The sequence below is a fragment of the Protopterus annectens genome, chromosome 4.part1, assembly GCF_019279795.1.
Source record: "Protopterus annectens isolate FY-2018-M chromosome 4.part1, PAN1.0, whole genome shotgun sequence".
NCBI classification, from domain to species: Eukaryota; Metazoa; Chordata; order Ceratodontiformes; family Protopteridae; genus Protopterus; species Protopterus annectens.
Genome location: NC_056734.1, coordinates 953,872,653 through 953,891,400, shown reverse-complemented (window position 1 = coordinate 953,891,400; position 18,748 = coordinate 953,872,653). Strand labels below are relative to the sequence as shown.

The 18,748-nt window shown below is 36.8% G+C and overlaps 1 protein-coding gene across 2 annotated transcripts in view; it reads left to right on the top strand.

The window, feature by feature from the left end:
- The window catches only part of CHRND (cholinergic receptor nicotinic delta subunit), a 2,417,369-nt gene that overhangs the window by 1,736,889 nt on the left and 661,732 nt on the right, over positions 1–18,748 (top strand). For both annotated transcript variants that reach the window (XM_044070671.1, XM_044070670.1), the window contains exon 11: positions 4,469–4,593. In XM_044070671.1, the coding sequence (XP_043926606.1) occupies positions 4,469–4,593 (125 nt within the window). The remainder of the gene's footprint in view (positions 1–4,468; positions 4,594–18,748) is intronic.

Below are 18,748 nucleotides of genomic sequence, written 5' to 3'. Positions count from 1 at the left end.
ATACAAAAACTGAGAAAATGAAAGCTCTGTTATATGGATATAGATAGTAAGATACAAGCAGTTAAAATGTTTTTTGTCCCTTTAGTCTTATACACAGGTCAGGTATATTTTTATCAACCAGAGGAGAAGCTGTGGATAACAATTAATAAAGAGCTGAAGGATTTTATGTGGGAAAGGATGATGGCAAAAGTTAAGTGGGATAAGATGATTCTTCCAATAGAACAAGCTGGATTATGATTATCCAATTGGAAGGGATATACAAGAGCAATACAGTTAAGGCTCCTATACAAAGCACCTGCAGGAAACTATAATTCAGAGTGAAAGGGGATGATGATGATGAATCAGGGGAAGCTCAAGAAACAGAGAGAGACTGGGATTTTTGATGTAGACCTTTAAGGAAAATAACAATAATCATACAAAATATTATATTCATAAAGTAGCAGAAAGTACTCCGAGAACTAAACCAACAAGGGTATGGAGAAAGGAGATTTTCCAGTAGGGATGACTCCAACTAGGGATGCAGGCAATAGGGGGCAGGAATTTATTGGTGAAAACTGGCAAAGGAACTAAGTTGTTGGGAGCAAATAACTAGAGAGGGAAATGTAACAGAATGGGAAGATGCCAGGAATGTATCTGGCCTACAGGATATAGATTGCCTTCCCTATCAAGGACTAATATCAGAGTATATGCTAAGAGAAGGAAATAATGGGGTCCTAAATGAAAGACCAGCACTGATAGAGTTTTTAGCAAAATCTAGTAAAGAAGCTGTTGTTAAAAAAGGAATAATTAGTACAGCATATAAAATATTGCATGTTAACTATAAGAATCAATAAGAGGAGGTTAGAAAGAATTGGGAAGAGAGACTGGATAAGCAATTTACAAAGAAACAATGAGGGATATATGTATGTCTCCCAAATATGCAATAAAGTCTAGAAGATTTAGGATTTTTGCTTGAAAATGTTTGCATAGATATTTTTATCCCCCAAGTAGACTCCAGAGAATTTTTCCTCAGGTAGACAGTAAATGCTGGCAGTGTGATGGGGAGGAAAGAGGTGGTTGGGGGCATATTTTCTGGGAATTTAATGAGTTGGCTGACTTTAAGGATTCCTACAGACTGCTTGGTCAGGGATGCTGGGTGAGCAAATTGGTGTAACTAGAGAAATGATTTTTGTGAACTACGATACAGAATCAGAATTACCTAGACAGAGTAACGTATTGCTGAGTGTAATTATGGTGGCTGCCTTAAAAAGCAATTACTAGAAAATGGAAATCAAAGTCTAAACCCACTGTACTAGAAGTAGTGAATATAGTAACAGAGATACAACAACTGGTGTTGGGATCTTTAGAAAAGGGTAGGAGCAAATTACACAGGGAAAATGGGAATAGTGGGAACAATACATACAGGGGAGGAATGAGGTTTAAATAAAGCCAGGACTTGAATGAGCTGTGTACGGTTTGACTGACAATGACTGGGTAGATTATAAGTAATGTATAATGTTTGCAACAAGGATTATGTCAATACAGTTTGTGATGTAAAATGCTTGCAACTAGAAGTGATAATTTAATAAAGATGTTTCTTGCTAAAAAAGGTTCCATTAACATAGGTGTCGCCAGGGCTCTGCACTTGGTCCCCTTTGGTTCTCTCTTTTCATTAATGAGTTATGCTTTGATATTTACTAACACAGTTATGTACACTGGATGGTCTTTTACAACTAGAATCCACTTAGTAATCCAGTTTCACACAATTATACAACTGGACACTTAGCAATATGTTTCTAATCAGTCCTCACATATCAAATATTATGATCTTTGGCACACCTCTCAAAACCCACAAATTTTACAATAACTGACACAGAAGACCACTTCTGACAGAACAAAAATAATTAGGAATAACTTTGGACTCACTTCTCTCACTAACAAGACATACTGACAATATTATTAATAGGATCTCTCTCTCTCTCTCTTACCTGCTTACTCCTCAGTTTGTAAGTCTATAGTCAGAAATGTTTATGGCCTCCCTCTTTTAACTTTTCTTTCAAGGACAAATATACACACAAAATAAAAACAAATGTAAACAAAATTTGTAGATTTGCTCTGCTTGCTGACTCACATACTCACCACTTACAGTCTTCAACTGGCTCCCTGTTACACAAAGAGCAAACCTGCTTCTTCATTCACAACTGTACAAATTATTAAAATGGACGATTGTCCTTCCCAAGCAAAATTGCCAATTAAACAATAAAGCTATGCTGTGATTGAGAGTCAGGAAGAAATTTTAACCCTCATTTGACTCCAATTCAAAACCTCCACAAGCAAAACAGTATTTTCAAGGATGGGCCCTATAATTTGGAATCATCTCTCAGGAAACACAGACAACAAAATGCACTAGAAACAATCAAAACTAAACTAAAAGAGCAACAAGTTAATGAACTCTAAATGCACATGCTTTCGGGAGAAAGGTTAATCTCTGTAGATCATGCCAAAGTCACATCTGTGATTAGTACTGTTCAGTCTTACTAGCTTGCTTAATGCATCTAGAATGTCTAATCTTAGCTGAAGAATCTGCAAAAAGATACATACTGTAAAAATGCTTATTTACATGATTGTTTTTGCATGCCTTTCTTCATGTCCACTTATCCATGAACATTATATTCTGTTTCTGGATCTGGGTCATGGCTGAAAGGAGTCTGTCGCCCAGTCCACTTACTGGTTATTAAAGTGAAATAAATAAATAAATAAAACAATCTGAAGTGTTGCGTTGTGAAGAGTGTTCAGTAGATTGTAGGGCCTAGATGAGACAGGTAGCTATTCCATTTGACCTTATATATATATTGTTACAATGATGCTCAGAATTACTGGAAAAGTGTATGAATCTTAGTATTTTTTTTCGATAGTATGAAGTATGGTATTGTTGTGGTCAAACATTCAGGCACTTAAAGGTAGTGCACATTCAAGCTTTGGCAGTCATACATTAACAGCAACAGATCAGTGAGCTTCCAGACTTAATAGGTTTGGTAATTTATACGCAATTTTAAGTTGGCCAGAACTTTTGCTAAAGTAGGATATATACAGTTTTGAAAGGAAAGGCTATCATCTATTATGACCTAATTTTTATGTGTTTTAATGAAAGAGATTGTAGTTCCAGCAGGATCAGAGCAATATGGGTCTAGTAGTTTTGTCAAGCCTTCTGGATGCTCCAAACAGCATACATTTTGTATTTATTGAAAGTTTGTTTTGGTTGATCGAATTCTAGATTAAGGAGTAGTCATTTTGTAACCTTGTGGCAACCAGTTTTGTTCATTTATATGCTGGAATAAATTCCAGCATGCAGTCAGCATTATACTCCACTTTAATAACTTACCAAACTCTTATGACGGTAATTACATTTAGGATATACTCTACACAGAAGCAGTAGGTAGTGAGTATCAGACTAGGAAAGACAAGTATAAAATACTTTGGAGAGTTGAATTGTCCTCTGTTTTTCACGAAAGTGAAGAAATCAGGGTACGTCTGTTTCTGTAATTTTGATACTCCTGAAATGCCTGTACTGAAGTGTATATTCCCAGACTAGTAAAAACTATAAACCAGCATTTGCTATGGCAGTTTTCTATATATTCTTCCCAGTGAACAAGAAATATATATATATATTTTTTTTTCATGTCAAAAGGAGAGTTTTGAAATCCATTTTGTAAAAAAAAAAAAAAAAAAAAAAAAATTCTGCATGCCAGACAACAGTACACTCATTTATAAACATATATCTGTGTTCAAAAGTTGACTGTACTACAAGTTCTGCATTAATTTATTTAATATGTTGAATGTCATGAACAGATGTGGACAGTTACATTTTAACAGGAAAAAACAGACATATTTGTACAATATGTTTATTAATAAGAAAATTACATCTCTGAGCATGTATTTATTTTTAACCTTGCACTCTGCACGTCTGAATTTATCCCAGCAATGCAGGAGCTCCTTTAGAGATCCATAGTCATATTTATTTATTCATTCCATTTATTCACTGGGTATGTCTGACTGAGGAAAAGCCCATTTTCAGCAGAAGCCTGGGGAAAAAAACTCCATCTAAGTACAAAGAAAGAAAACAAAAACAACACTAGAACATACTATACATTTAGCAAAAGAACAATAAAATATAGTGCATGTGTAACAAATTTATACAATTGTAGGCAGCAGCAAAAATTATGTAAACAGATATAATGTTAAAGAGAAAAGTAAGTAGTTTAATTTACAGATACTGCTAAAGCTACTGTTTTGCTACTTGGCAGATGAATCCTCACACCGACAATTCATCAGCTATATTCCTGAAAAAAAGTATGAACTGTAGTGCAGTACATCCTTTGTTTTAGTTTTTTTTTACTACCTCATACTTCTTAATATAATATAATATAATAATGGAAAGCACTGAGATGTATTTTAAATACTCTAAATAATGTCTCTGCTTCCTTTTTAGGATATAACTGTTCCCTAGGATGTGGTGATAAGGTGACAGATCAGCTCTATGCAGAATTAAAGCCAGCCATTGACAACACCAATGTGATCGTCAAACACATGAGAGAGAAGAACGACTACAGTGAGGTATGGTGTGGGAAATGGCATCAGTGTGGATAAGGAAAACTGAAATCTCAACAAGTGTGTACCATGATGGCAGTTCTCACCAAATAAAAAAAGCAGCAAGTGGGTGACTGACTCATATTTTACATATGCACTAAATATTACTCTTTTCAGGTTACATTTCAAGAATTTATTAAGAAATCATTCATTGTCTGTGTACCTACATGAAATAATCACTAAAGTACAGAAAAATGTGATGGGTATCTTTATACTGGCAAACTTATCAAAACAGGCAAATTATGTTGTGATTCATAAACAGCTTACAACCAATGCCTAAAATCAGAAGGTTATGTTGACTGCAGTCTACAGACATGCTATCTCAATGTAATGTCACAGGCATCTTCTGCTATAACCTACAATACCACAACTGTGCAGCAAAGGAGAGGGATACAAGTGCCCCATCACTTCTGCTTATGGGAGTATCCTGTGTGACTCATGGAGGTGGCAAGTAGCATACAGCACGTGTTATTCATACCCAGACCTGTTCTGGACTACTGGAAGCACAGTTGACACCTTCAGAAAAACACTGGCCAAAGAGGGTGTAAACACACTTGACATTATAGAATAACGATACGCAATGGCTTTTCACAACTACTGTGCATCACATAATAGTGAAATATACTGTCTGGTCATAAACACTGAGCACTGTGGAACAGAGGCATGCATTGTCATTTCACAAGCATTGTGCATCATGGAATGGTAGCATCCTCTGCCATGTCAAAAGCACTGTGCATAGTGGAATAGTGATACATACAGTCACTTTTCAAGCAATTTCCATTATGTATGATCAACATAGTGTCATAAACTGTCATGCCAAAACCACTAATAATCACAGAAAAGTGGCTTGTACTGTCATGCCACAAACACTGTGCGTCATGGAATAGTGGTATGGGCTGTCATGCTACATGCATGATGCATAATATAACAGTGACATGCACTGTCATGTTGTAAGTACTGTGTATCATGGAATGGTGGCTTGCACTTTCATACCACAAACACTGTGCAGGATGCATTAATGGTGTGCTCTGTCATGCCAAAAGCATTGTGCATCATGGAATAATAGCATATACCATCATGTCAAACACAGCTCATAATAGCATACTGGCATCATGGAACAGTGGCATGTCCTGTCATGCCACAAGCATGGTGCATTGTGGAATATTAGCATACACTGTCAAGTCAGAAACACTGTGCATCATGGAATAGTGGTATGCACATGTCATGACACAAGCACTATGCATCATGGAGTGGTAGAATGCACTATCATGCCATGAGAAGAGTGCATTATGAAATACTGGCATGCACTATCATAGCAAAGGAACTGTGCATCATAGTAGCATGTACTATCATGTCACAAGCACTATCCATCACGGAATAGTGGCATGCAGTGTACTGCCACTGGCATCTGGCAACAAATAAGAGTGGCATGTAGTGTCACATTACAGGAAGTGTGCACAATGGAGTAGTATGCACTCTAGAGCACTGTATGCTAGAAGCATGATGTATCAACTGGAAAGACCCCAAAAGTACCTCACCAAGAGGATCAAAGGGCTCAAACAGATGCCATATGCTGCCCGGTTAAAGAAACTCCAGCTCTACTCAGTGGCATACCGCCTGCTCAGAGGCGATCTGTGCCTGACGTATAAAGCCATGTCCAACCCGGAATTAATGGACATGCTGCACCTCAGAAAATCCAAATCCTATCGAGCTAAGCGCTCGAGAAACTTGAACCTCAGCACTGAAATAAATAGGACATGCTGGAGGGACAGATTCATAACCCAGAGGCTCCCTTCACTCTGGAATAAAATCCCAGTCCCGGTTAGGCAGAATCCCTCATTGACTCTCTTCAAGAGGAATCTTGATGAGTGGATGGGAGATCATAGGTTTACCCTGGGTATCACTTCTGTGTCACTGTTAGACAGAGGCACAGTATACTAACCTCAAAAAAGGGCATAGCAAAATTAATTTAAAATGGGTGGCGAAAGCCAAACACACTCTGGCTAGGCTTATAAATGCCCTAGGGCAGATAGCCTAGTATGAACCTATGAACCTATCATGGAATACTGATGTATTCTGTCATGTCACACACATGGCTCATCGTAGAAGAGTGGCATACACGGTCATATCACCACAAAATAGTGGCATACACTGTCATATCACAAGCATGCATTTTGCATCATGGAATATTGGTATCCAATGTTACCTCATAAAGAATGAGAGTCAGGGATAGTGACATCAACTACATTCCAGACTATAACAAATCAAAACTGACCATTTAAAAAGTTTAATTCAGGTAACTCCTTTCAGTAAGTGCTTTTGTCTTAACTCATTCACTCCAGAGCAGCTCAGAAAATGCTGTCTGCTTACTTCCACCATAGGAAGAACAGTGCACCCTGATAATTTTCAGATAATCCATTTGTAATACCATATAGAAAACAAATGTTCATAACTCTTTAACCATAAGAACTAGACTAAAAATGTAAATGTGAATGTTGTTCAGTAGACACTGATCTTTTCAATAGTGTAAATGTTAATAGTGTGTATGCCAAGAAATGCTGATTTTATGCATATTTTCTACCTTTTTGGTAAAACAAATCACAATATCTTGGTGAACATACCATGTAGACCCATACAATTTGTAATTAATTTGTTTGTATGAATGTCAGCTTTAAAATGATACCTTATCCATTATTGTGTGATGCTCCTTAACTGAGATATTCACAAAAATATGATTAATATTTCTCATAATCTGATAATTAAACAAAGCACAATATCTCATCACCTGTAACAGACAGAGACTGCATATCAGGGTACAAGTTGTACTGCTCAATGTCAACTTCAAAATGATACATCATGTGTGCTGTCACCATGCTCCCTTGCAAAGATATGGGCATAATAATGAGAAATATGGAAAATATATATTCATTTTCATAATTCTACAAGAAAACAAATTGGAATATCTGTCCATGTATGATACTCACAATTCATATTATTACATGAAGTTGTACATTTTGATAATGGCTTCAAAAATGATAGCTCACTCATCACCTTGCCATCTTTCCTAGCAGATTTATTTACCAAAATATGAAAAATTGTAATACTTTTCATAACCTAAGTAAAAAACAAACTGTGATATCTGTACATGTGTACAACAGACAGGCACAGTTCTTTTATCATCTTGTAAGTACTAATACCATCTTTAAAATGAGGTATTAGCATGTTGATATGTCCCCTAGAAAAGTTATTTATAAGAAAAAAAGATAAGTTTCATAAGCTAAGTCCTAAACAAACTGTGATATCTGTACATGTGTACAGCATACCGACACAGTTCTTTTACCGTGTTCTAAGTACTAATACTGTCTTCAAAATGAGGTATTACTTAGCATGTTGACATGTTCCCTAGCAAAGTTATTTACCAAAATATGAAAAAATATAATACTTTTCGTAACCTAAGACCCAAACAAACTGTGATATCTCTACATGTGCAGTATACAGACACAGTTCTTTTACCATGCTGTAATTACTAATACTGTCTTCAAATGAGGTATAACTTAGCCTGTTGACACGTTCCCTAGCAAAGTTACAATTACAATTCTTTTACTGTGTTGTAAGTAGTAAAAACGGTTTTCATAAAATGTAATAGAGTTTTACTTACCATACTGGTTGTTTTTCATCTTTTGTCACTAGGTGCATGTTGCCAGTATATCATGCATTGCTGCCACCAAGCCATTGTGCATATGAGTCAAGAACAGGTCAATGCTATCTTCATTTAGGTGAACTCCATCACTTCTGAAAAGGTGAACATCTTTTGAAATTATGCTGTTATGGCTGATTGTTGATCCGCCGACCCTGTGCATCAAGCCATGAATGAACCGTTCTGTAACTGCCTGGCATTGTGCACTTCCCATTGGCTGTTTACATTTCTCCACTTCTGGTGAGAGATTTTGTCAGACCACAAAAAATGACAATGTAGCCACCATGACTGCATCTGTTAAAAAATCACCTTGATTTCAAACCGCGGCTCTCCAAGTGGATGAGTGATGACATCATTTCCTCCAATGTGCAACACAAGAATGTCAGGCTCAGGGTAGATGAACCACTTCTCTTCCAGCAACTGCAGGAGTCCACCCCAATGCATACCGCTTCTTGAAATCCAGTGTACCTTCATGCTAGATGTGGGGAAGCTCATGTTGTAATAGTTATTTCTGGAGGCATGTCTGGCAGCCCAGTGAATGTAGGAATGGCCACACACCCGCACTCTCACTTGTCATTCCCCTGATCTTGAAGCCATGTCACTGTCACAAGGTGGAAGCACCTGCACAGCCAAAAAATACAAAGAGGTTACTGGGGATGTTTGAGAGATTAATTGAATTACTACATATATATGTATACAACATGCATTACCTTGTTCATAGGTTCATAGGCATATACTAGGCTAACAACCACAAAGGTCTTTTTAAGCCTGCCATGCATCCCAAATCTCTGACAAGTTCTGATACCCTTGATAAGTGTAAGTAGCCAATTTAAATCTTCACTCCTATCCATATTGTCATTATTCTTTTGATAAGGTTCATTATTTGCTATAATGATGCAGAGGTACAAACCTACCAACCAGGAAAACACCAGCTGACACACACTATCAGAATGGCAGTGGGTACAAATCATTGTAAACAGAAACATTCCTGCCCTAGCCAAAATACTGCATGAATGGATACTGACAAGGGGCTACAGAAAGGGCACATGTAAAGAGAAAAAGAAGGGTAAGGGCCACCACTCCACTAATGAACTCAGGAGAGGCATAGAGCTTCAGTGGTACTTGAGGGCATGTGAAGTGCCTCATGCCTGTGCTGGCTACCCACTCAGACTGTCGATACTGATACTGTCTCATGACTTCCTGCAGTGTCAGCAGTCTGCCTTACCTCTGCTTTTTCCCTTTCCATGTGTACTTTCAGCAATGGATATAAGGAATCAAAGGAGGGAACTAATCTAATGTTTCTTACCCTGACATAAATACATTTGCTATACCAGAGGGAAGGGAGAGTGACAGCGCTACACAAAGAGCACATGAGAAAATAAAAATACTTAACTTTTCTTTTTGGATGTGGCCATTCAGGAAGGGACAGAAGGCATCACAGTGGCACCCTTGAAACCATGCATATCCAAGAAAGCAGCACAATGTGATTGAGCTGAAGAGTCTCCAAGTTCCCCACTGCCATCCAGGATGATCCTAAGATCCATGGTGTTTAGGTGTGACAACTAGCGACACATACAGTATTCAGCACCAGAGCTGAAGTCTCCAAGTTCCCCACTGCCATCCAGGATGATCCAAAGATTCATGATCTTTAGGTGTGACACCCAGTGATGCACACAGTATTCAGCACCAGAGCTGAAGAGTCGCCAAGTTCTCCACTGCCATATGACTACATAACATGATTTCTCTTGTACATTGCATACAATTCACAAAAATATGAACTGTATAGCCACAATGGATACCTCATCTGTATCATACAGTAGAAACAACGGTAACAATAAAAGAAATAAACTGGTGAGAGAAACGTCTACATGACTCCACAATGACAGAAAACAAAATCTGGCATGTGCAATCATCAATGTGATAATGACTTGTAATGTGAACAGTGACAGCTGCTGAGAGTTTTACCTGACAAGTGATAATGACTCAGTGTTATACTGTAACTACACATTGTAATTTAATAATGTCATAATGACTTGCATTTAATTACTGCAAGGTTCTGTATGTTCAGACAAAGGTGATAATTGCTGCACATAGCCTGTTGAGTAGACATTTATTATATTCCTGGTGCAGATCTAACGTAAGACTGAGTCATTACCATCTGTTAGGAAAAGACCATATTAATTCAGTAAAAGTAGTACAACACTTCCTTTCACCTAAATTCTACATATGACTGACAAAGCCAAAAATTGTCAAAAATATTTGGTTGCTCCATGCTGGAATGAATGTACAAGTAATAACATTTATTTCATTGAGCCATCCTCTGATTAGAATCAGACACACAGAAAGTCAGAACTATCTAAACTATCTGGTTGATCCATATAAGAACTACTGCAAAAGTATTAATAACTTTTATCTCACTGAACCATTCCTCTGATTAGAATAAGACAGAAATGACAAAGGCAGAAATATTGTCCAAAATATCTGGTTGATCAATTAGTGTAAAATCAGTAATAACATATATCTCACTAAACCTTTCCTCTCATCAAAACATGTTGTAATATATCATATGTAACTTATACACTTGACACTTTCCCCATCTCATGTGTTCACTAGTGAGGTCAGATCATAAAGTTATTTCATCTGAAGTAAAAATTAACCCAGAAAATCCAGATAAACCAATAAAAGTTAGGAACTATTCAAAGGCAGACTACATCCTATTAAGTGACAGTTTGTCAAAATTCAAGGCCCCCCCAACCCAGAGACCACAGCTACTTGCAATTTATTCAAAGAGTCTCTATACGAACATGTGAAGGGCTGCATTGAATCTGCTGAACCTACCAGAAATAAACCCAAAACAAACAGTAAAAAACAAACCCCATTAGGAGAATCCCCTCCAACTTACTTCCCTCAGCTATCAGTAGGTTCCAGGTGCTAACAGTAGTTACTAAAGCCAAGAATACCATCATCCTGGATTCCTGACAAAAGTTGTTTCATGAACAGAGTAAAACTGTCAGAATCACTTGAAGCACTCTAACTACATTCGGACAGGACAGTGGTGCAGCAGTTGGCATTGTCACCTCAAAGCAAGAGGTTCTCCAGTTTGATTCTCAACTGGGATGCCTTCTATGTGGAATCTGCATGTCCTTCCTGCATTCATGTGAGTTTCCTCTGGGTGCTCCGGTTTCCTTCCAAGTCACAATAACATGCGTCTGGAGCTTTTCTTGCCAGGCCTCCACTGAAAATTGGCTAATTCCAAGTCAGACTTTCCCGGTAAACAAATGTTAAATAAATAAATGCACTCTTGAAACAGGTTATGTTCCAAGTGAATGGATGACTGCAGCAGTCATTCCCCTCCACAAGGGTGGGCCATCAACTGACCCAGGTAACTGTAGACCTATCACTTGAACAAGCCTAATATGCAAAGCCATGAAACTAATTATAAAGAAAATGATAATTGTAGACATGTTTTAAAACTTTAAATGAATTGTTGCTGCATAAGCAGAGCATTTTATATCTCATGGCATCTCAGTTTGTAAACCCATAAGGCAAACCACCACAAAACCCAATATTTTGGTCATAGGAGACTCTGACAGAAAACACACAGATGTCCCACTCTCCAGGCAGAGTAAGTAAAGAGTCATAGTCAGTTGCCTCTCAGAGACCAGAATCCATCAGATCATGCATGCACTAGGTCATTGAACCACAAGTACCAGTATAACTCAGTGATAGTCCATGTGAAAGTAAATGACCTGAGATGTACCTCTCTGAACTATATGAAAAGAAACATGAAGGAGCTCTCAGACTATGTATCCCAGGCCTAACACTGAGCAGCATTCTACTTTCGCCAAGGATGATTACACAATATAAACAGAAGATAAATTACTTGAATAATTGCATTTGTTTTTGGTGTCATTTGAAGGAGTAAGATATTTGTCAGCATGGGAGGATACAGTTTCATTTTGTAAGATGGCTATCCTTAGAGACTACCACATTAACAATGCATGCATAAGAGTGGACCAAGTGGTCATGGATTTGAGAATGCATGCAGGTGGGAACCCGGCCTTTGACTATCATGTGTCTATGGTATTAAGGAAATAATTCTATTTTGCACAACATATAAGCAAATGTATGACATCTACTTCCAATGATGTAATTGTTCTGCTGTACTCAGCCCTCATCAGACCAAACAGTGAGTACATTGTGCTCTTTGCTATGCACTTGACCAGGCGTATGCAGCAACTGGAGTGGTACACAGAGGTTTCTCACAAAAAGAAAACAGAGTGAACAACATGTCTTATGCAGATCACCTCAAAGCCCATTCCCTAAACTATATCTCCTACAAATTGATGAAAGGCAATCTATGCCTAGCCTACAAAGCATCCTCTGATCCCACTTTCACAGATATTTTACACATCCACAAAACAAATAGCATTAGAATTACTAGAGCTAAGGACCTAAACCTTGTCTGCAACATAAATAGGACACTGTGGAGGGACAGATGTATGTCTCAGAGACTACCCATTCTGTGGAGCAGGCTTGCTATCCATGTGAAGCAGAGTTCTTCCCTAATCTAATACAAGTGTAAATTGGATAGGTGGACAGGTTCATAAATTTACTCTGTCTTAGATTAGGGACCTCCATTTTAAAGTAGTTATTAGGCATTATGCATATTTTCAATAGCAGATTCTCAATAAATTCACTATAGTACATTTAGGTAGAGTGTTGTTGCTGTTGTGTCTTTCGGCTTTTCCTGGTTAGGGGTCACCACAGCGGAACTCCGGTCCGCTAATGATTGGCAGTTGATTTTTATGTGCCGAGTTGCCAGCCCTGATGCACAACCTTCAATGAAGGTACGCCCATTCACGCATGTCTCCACGCAGAAGACGCTCTAGCTGAGAATTGAAACGGACAGCATCTTACTGTGAGGCGACAACGCTACCGCAGCACCACCACCGCGGATGTAGTACATTTAGGTAGAGTAAGGCCTAAAATATGGAGTCAGACATGTATGCATTCAATTTCAGAGAAAGACAGTTTATTAGAAATGAAAGAGAAGCATGAAATGTACAAAAAATACAAAAATACAGAATGTTCTTTTCTCAAGGGAAAGATGCAGTCTTGCCAGCTACAGAATGCTCCTTAATGGAATGTTAAATAAAGCCCATACAAGACAAGGCCTGAGAACCAAGGCTAAGAAGGTGTGTAAAGCATTACAGGGTTTTGGTACTGTTAAAATATACTTCAGATACAGTTGGTGAGGTCAACTGGTTAGTTAATTCATTCGACCTGACATTACAGAGAAGATTAAGCCACAATACAGAAGCCTGAGTACAGAAGACAGGACAAATAAAGACTTTAGTTTACATTATTCAGGACAATCAGAAGACATGCAGAAACTTTGAATATATTTAGCAGCACTGTTATTACTAACCAGCATTCTAGCATTTCTACAGACTGTTATTGCTTATCAGCACTGTTAAGGAAGAAGTATTCAGATATGGTAAACATCTAATAAAGCCTCATTAGATGAACTACAGTATTTGGAGAATTCATTCTGAAAAGTACACAAGACTTGGCCCATAAAAGCCCATAATGGAGAGACTGGCACCTGTTCAGCACAAGTTTGGGTAATTAACAGATAAAGACTTTCGTTTCACTCTCATTTCAGTTAATTACATACAGTACAATTTTATCAATTATTACAATGGTGAGCCACTATAAATGGGGTAAAACAGTTAAAGTAACTCCCAGAACCCAATACAAACCTTGTATCAACAGTCAGACTGTGTGTGTTCTACAAAAATCTACATAATAGCAGTGTTTTGTTCAACTACATGTGTTCTACTGAGCAAACTACAGAATGACAGTGTTTTCATTCCAAGCAACCTTATCAGCACTACATGTAAAACATTTGTTCATAACTTCAACATATACAGCTGTAGTAAGAAACCCTTTCAAGTACAGTTTTTAGTGCAGCACACCAGTGTTTTTCCATAACTGAAAGCTGTAAACACTTTACAGAATAAGCCAAAAATACAGGACTAGTTTCTCATTACATAGCAGACCTTTCAGTAAGACAGCACTACTTCATGCAAAAAAATGAACAGCACACCACCTCTACATACAGTAATTGCAGCTGTTCAATCACCATTGTTTACTTCAAAAAGGCCTCAAAAAACTTCAGCAAACCAGCACTAAATCAACAAATTTCAGCAGTGTTCCTTCAAAACATAGAAGACATTATCCAGTTAATAGCTATCTCCACAAACTTTCAAGTTTCCAGTGTGATGTCATACAGCCAATAAGCAATGAAAAGGTTAAAAAGTTACAGACAACAGGACACATTCTTCCAGAATCATAAAGTTAATGTAAGACTTCATATGCACTTTTTAGGTAAAGCTCAAAAAGGTTTAAATTCATCAGTAAAACTCATGTACACACCTATTGTATAAATATGTCAAGTGATACTTCTACAGTTAAAACATCAGTAAATTGTTTTTAAAGCTAAAACCTGGGGAAGAGCAGTCTAAAATATGTTCTAGAAATGTTCTTTTAAAGTTAAAGGTTATTAGTTCAGAAATGTTAAATATTTCTAAATGCAAAAAATTAGCTCACAGAAGCATGCAACAAAAAAGCATTTGCATAATGAGTCAGCTTCTATCAATACAGTTTCAGACTTGGACATAAATGCTTCAGTACATGTGATGGCCGTGCCCTGGCCCAGCAATCAAGGAGCCGCAATCCTCACCACTGACATATAAGAGGAAAGGATAACAAATACACACAGTAAAGTACAATTTCCCTTAAGTGCACACAGAGATCACAGTCAGTCTGGGGCTGGTTGCTTCTTTGCTCCCCAGGTCCCCAATAAGACTCCCCACTGGCACAGCTATTAGGGTCCAGATCTCAGCCTAGCTGGCAAGCTAACCTCCAGTACCCTCTCTGTCCCACCAGTGCTTCATGTTTCTGCCCAGCTAGCTGACACACACCCACACACTTTGAGATACGTATTTATACAACTTCACAGACACTCCTGGGAAAGGCTGACACAGATTCTCCAGCTATGCCCCTTTACCCAGACTATACCGTAGTAATTACTGCGGCTGCCAGCTAATACTTATCAGCTACCCAAAGGCCCTTAAAAGGATGTCCAATTATTACTGTGCAATAGTATCCAATTTGTACGTGTGACTAATCAGGCTAAGGCTTATTAGAGAGTCCTTGTACAATAAACTCTATAAATATGCAATGTACTCTAGAGCTTAACTTAACTCTACACAAACCAGCTACAGGTAAAATGTTTTTAAAATATTTAATAATAAATAATTAAAAACACAAGACAATACTACTACAATACAATGCTACTCAAGAGTTCAGAGATCACACAGAAACTTAAAATAATTCCGTAGTACAATTCTGACATAACAGAAAAACACTTAAGTCTAATCTTTATAGTCCTAGCTATTTCTACAAGAAAACATACTTCTAAAGTAACTTACTTTCATAGAGCAAGGCCGTGCTGAGAGTTGGATATTATGAGCAAAATGCTTACAGTCTGTCTCTCAGCAATAGTTTAAAATCACTAACACATTTTTGCTGGGCCCTCCCAGATTACATCATTTTGACACTTAGGTTTTTTCCCAGTATACACATTACATCATTTTGACAGTCTGGAGTTCCCAGGCCAACAGGCTATATTATTTAACACCTGCTCAGGAAACTACAACAATAAAAGACGTTTCACATGTACACTCTAGTAATTATTCCTTAAGTTAAAACAATAGAAAAAATGTGTTCAGCTAGCCTCTTTGGCACCACTATCTAGGTCAAATGCCAGATTTGGAATAATTTTAACTTCAAAAGAAAGATTTGAAATGCTTGGCTTAGTTTTCCTTTACAGCAGATGGCAATGTTGCTACAATCTTGAAGTTCAACATTTTACAGTGTTTTCTTTCATTTAAGAAACAAGCCTGTATCATACATTTATATTTACAAATGATAGAATTATGTAGCAAATTCTATTTGACTAGGCTGGCAGCCTTCACCCATCTCCACCAGTCTTCACACATGTAATTCAAAATACACAGTTATGTTGCAGTGTTAAACATACAGACATCAATACAGTTAACAAACATAACATGGAGGCAATGTCTAAATTTCACATTATTTCACATAGTTTCTTGTTTTCAGAAGCATGTGCAAATATTGCACTGAGGGGGATAAGATCAATCAGAGTGCAGATTTTGATAAAGTAAATTCCAGTATAACTGAAAACCAGACTTCAGCATAAAGTAAAATTGCTACTGTTTCATAGCAAAATAAAGAAAGAATGCATTTCATAGCTATCTATAAAGGGTGCGGCAGTCTGGCACCAAATCAGAGCATTAATCTGTCATTGTTTAAGGTTAAAAGAAATAACAATATTTCATTGTTTACAGACAAATCAACTTCAGTTACACATAGATCTTTATTAGAGGACACAAATACAACTTTGTTAGGATTTAAAAGGTCGATGATTACAGCAGCTAACAGTTCAAAGTGTAACAGCTCTGTACTAGGTATGAACATGTCATTAGAGTTATATGCTGTTTTAGACTTCAGTAACAAGATTTTTGTAAATGTACAGAATTTGAAAAAATGGTTATGACAGGAACATGCAGATTTATGGTTTAAAGATAAAATAAATTCCAGTTCAGCTGACACAGCAAGTGCTCAGAAAGACATATTGGGTGTGGCCAGTTATAAAAAAAAGGGGTAACCATATACATGTATGTCTTGTAAGGTATATCAGAAATGACAGTCAAGTTAATTCACAGAATAAAGAGTTTACAGTTTCAGATTGGCAAATGAATGTTTTGTGTTACTGTTTTGTTTAGCAGTCATTAGTTAAGAGCTTTGCATTAAAGTGCTGCAATGCATAAACAATATCTTAATATAGACAGAGATAAAATGTTTCGCTAGTTTACAGAATGTAAAATTTAAAATCAATTCTACATTGCAAAAGTGACAGTACAGTTAAGAGTTCAGATGCTATGTATAAAAAGAGTACATTATGTAATCATTTTAAGACTGTATATATTTCATACAGAAATGGCAGTTTACCAAGCACATCAGATTAGATTACAGCCAGCTTAGCAAGCTGAATTAAAGACAGTACAGTATGCCATAATGCAGTATGGTAAATGGTAAATATCAAATTAATGCATTTGCAGTTTTACTGTTTATCTAAGAAAATTGTAGACAGTAATAATAAATTCTTGAAGCATTCAGTAGTACTGAAAAGGTAAATGACTTCAGCTAAAGAAACGGTTATGGTGAGACAATGGTTGAAGGTCTCACTCACAGAGTAGTATGTTAAAATCCAAGGGTGACAAGAGTAAATCTAAAAAGTTCCACCATTTAAATTCATTTTATATAAGTGCAAAAGTCCACAATGCTACATTACTACTTTTGTTTCATTTGAGGTTATTGGTTTGCTTACAAACTTGCTAGAATTTATTAGCAGCAAATATTTTTCATGCAGAACAATGTAAATAAAGTCAGCACGATACACAATACTATCAGTTTATAATTTCTTCTAATTGTTAAAGATGCAAATGTTATTTTAAGGACCTGATACTAAATACAATCAAAAACTTCAGCCACCCAGCCTTATACAAGAAATGAAAAGAAGAGGTTTAAAAGGCCTAACTATAAAAAGGACATTTTAGCATTAAATCAGGCCTTCCTTTACCCAATCAGTAACTGGGACAATGCAAAGTAAAATTTGGTAAGAGCTGTGGTGTAGAAGTTGACTGTCTATGTATTCCAGTTATTTCTTCAATGTTTGTTTAAAGTTAGAATGTATGAATTAAAGCAGTTATGCATGTTTTCAGTTATTTAACAGTACTAGTTTTCAGTTTATCAGTTAAAGCAAGTATGTATGTTTCAGACAGTTATATAACAGTACTAGTTTCAGCTTATGGTTTTAACTATGTTCAGGCAATACTGACAAAAAGATATTAATAGTTTAGTCTCCAGAATATAACAATAACAGATTTCAGTTTATCTGTGTTCAGGTAACACTGTCAAAATGTTCTCACGGTTTCAGACAATTGTACAACAGTACTAGTTTTCAGTTTAACAATACTGACAGGAAAACAGATTTCAGTTAATTTTTTTATCTGTGTTGATGCAACACTGTCAAAATGCTCTCATGTCTTCAGACAATTGTACAACAGTACTTGTTTTCAGTCTATGTTCGGAAACTATTTACAGGAAAAGGTACTAATAGTTTAGTTTTCAGAATATAACATTTACCAGTTTCTGTTATGTTTTAATCTGTGTTTAGTTAACTCTGGCAAAAGATATTCTTTTAGTATTAGTTTAGTTAGTTTCTAAAATATACACAGCTATTTTAAATGTATCACACTAATGCAAATTTCA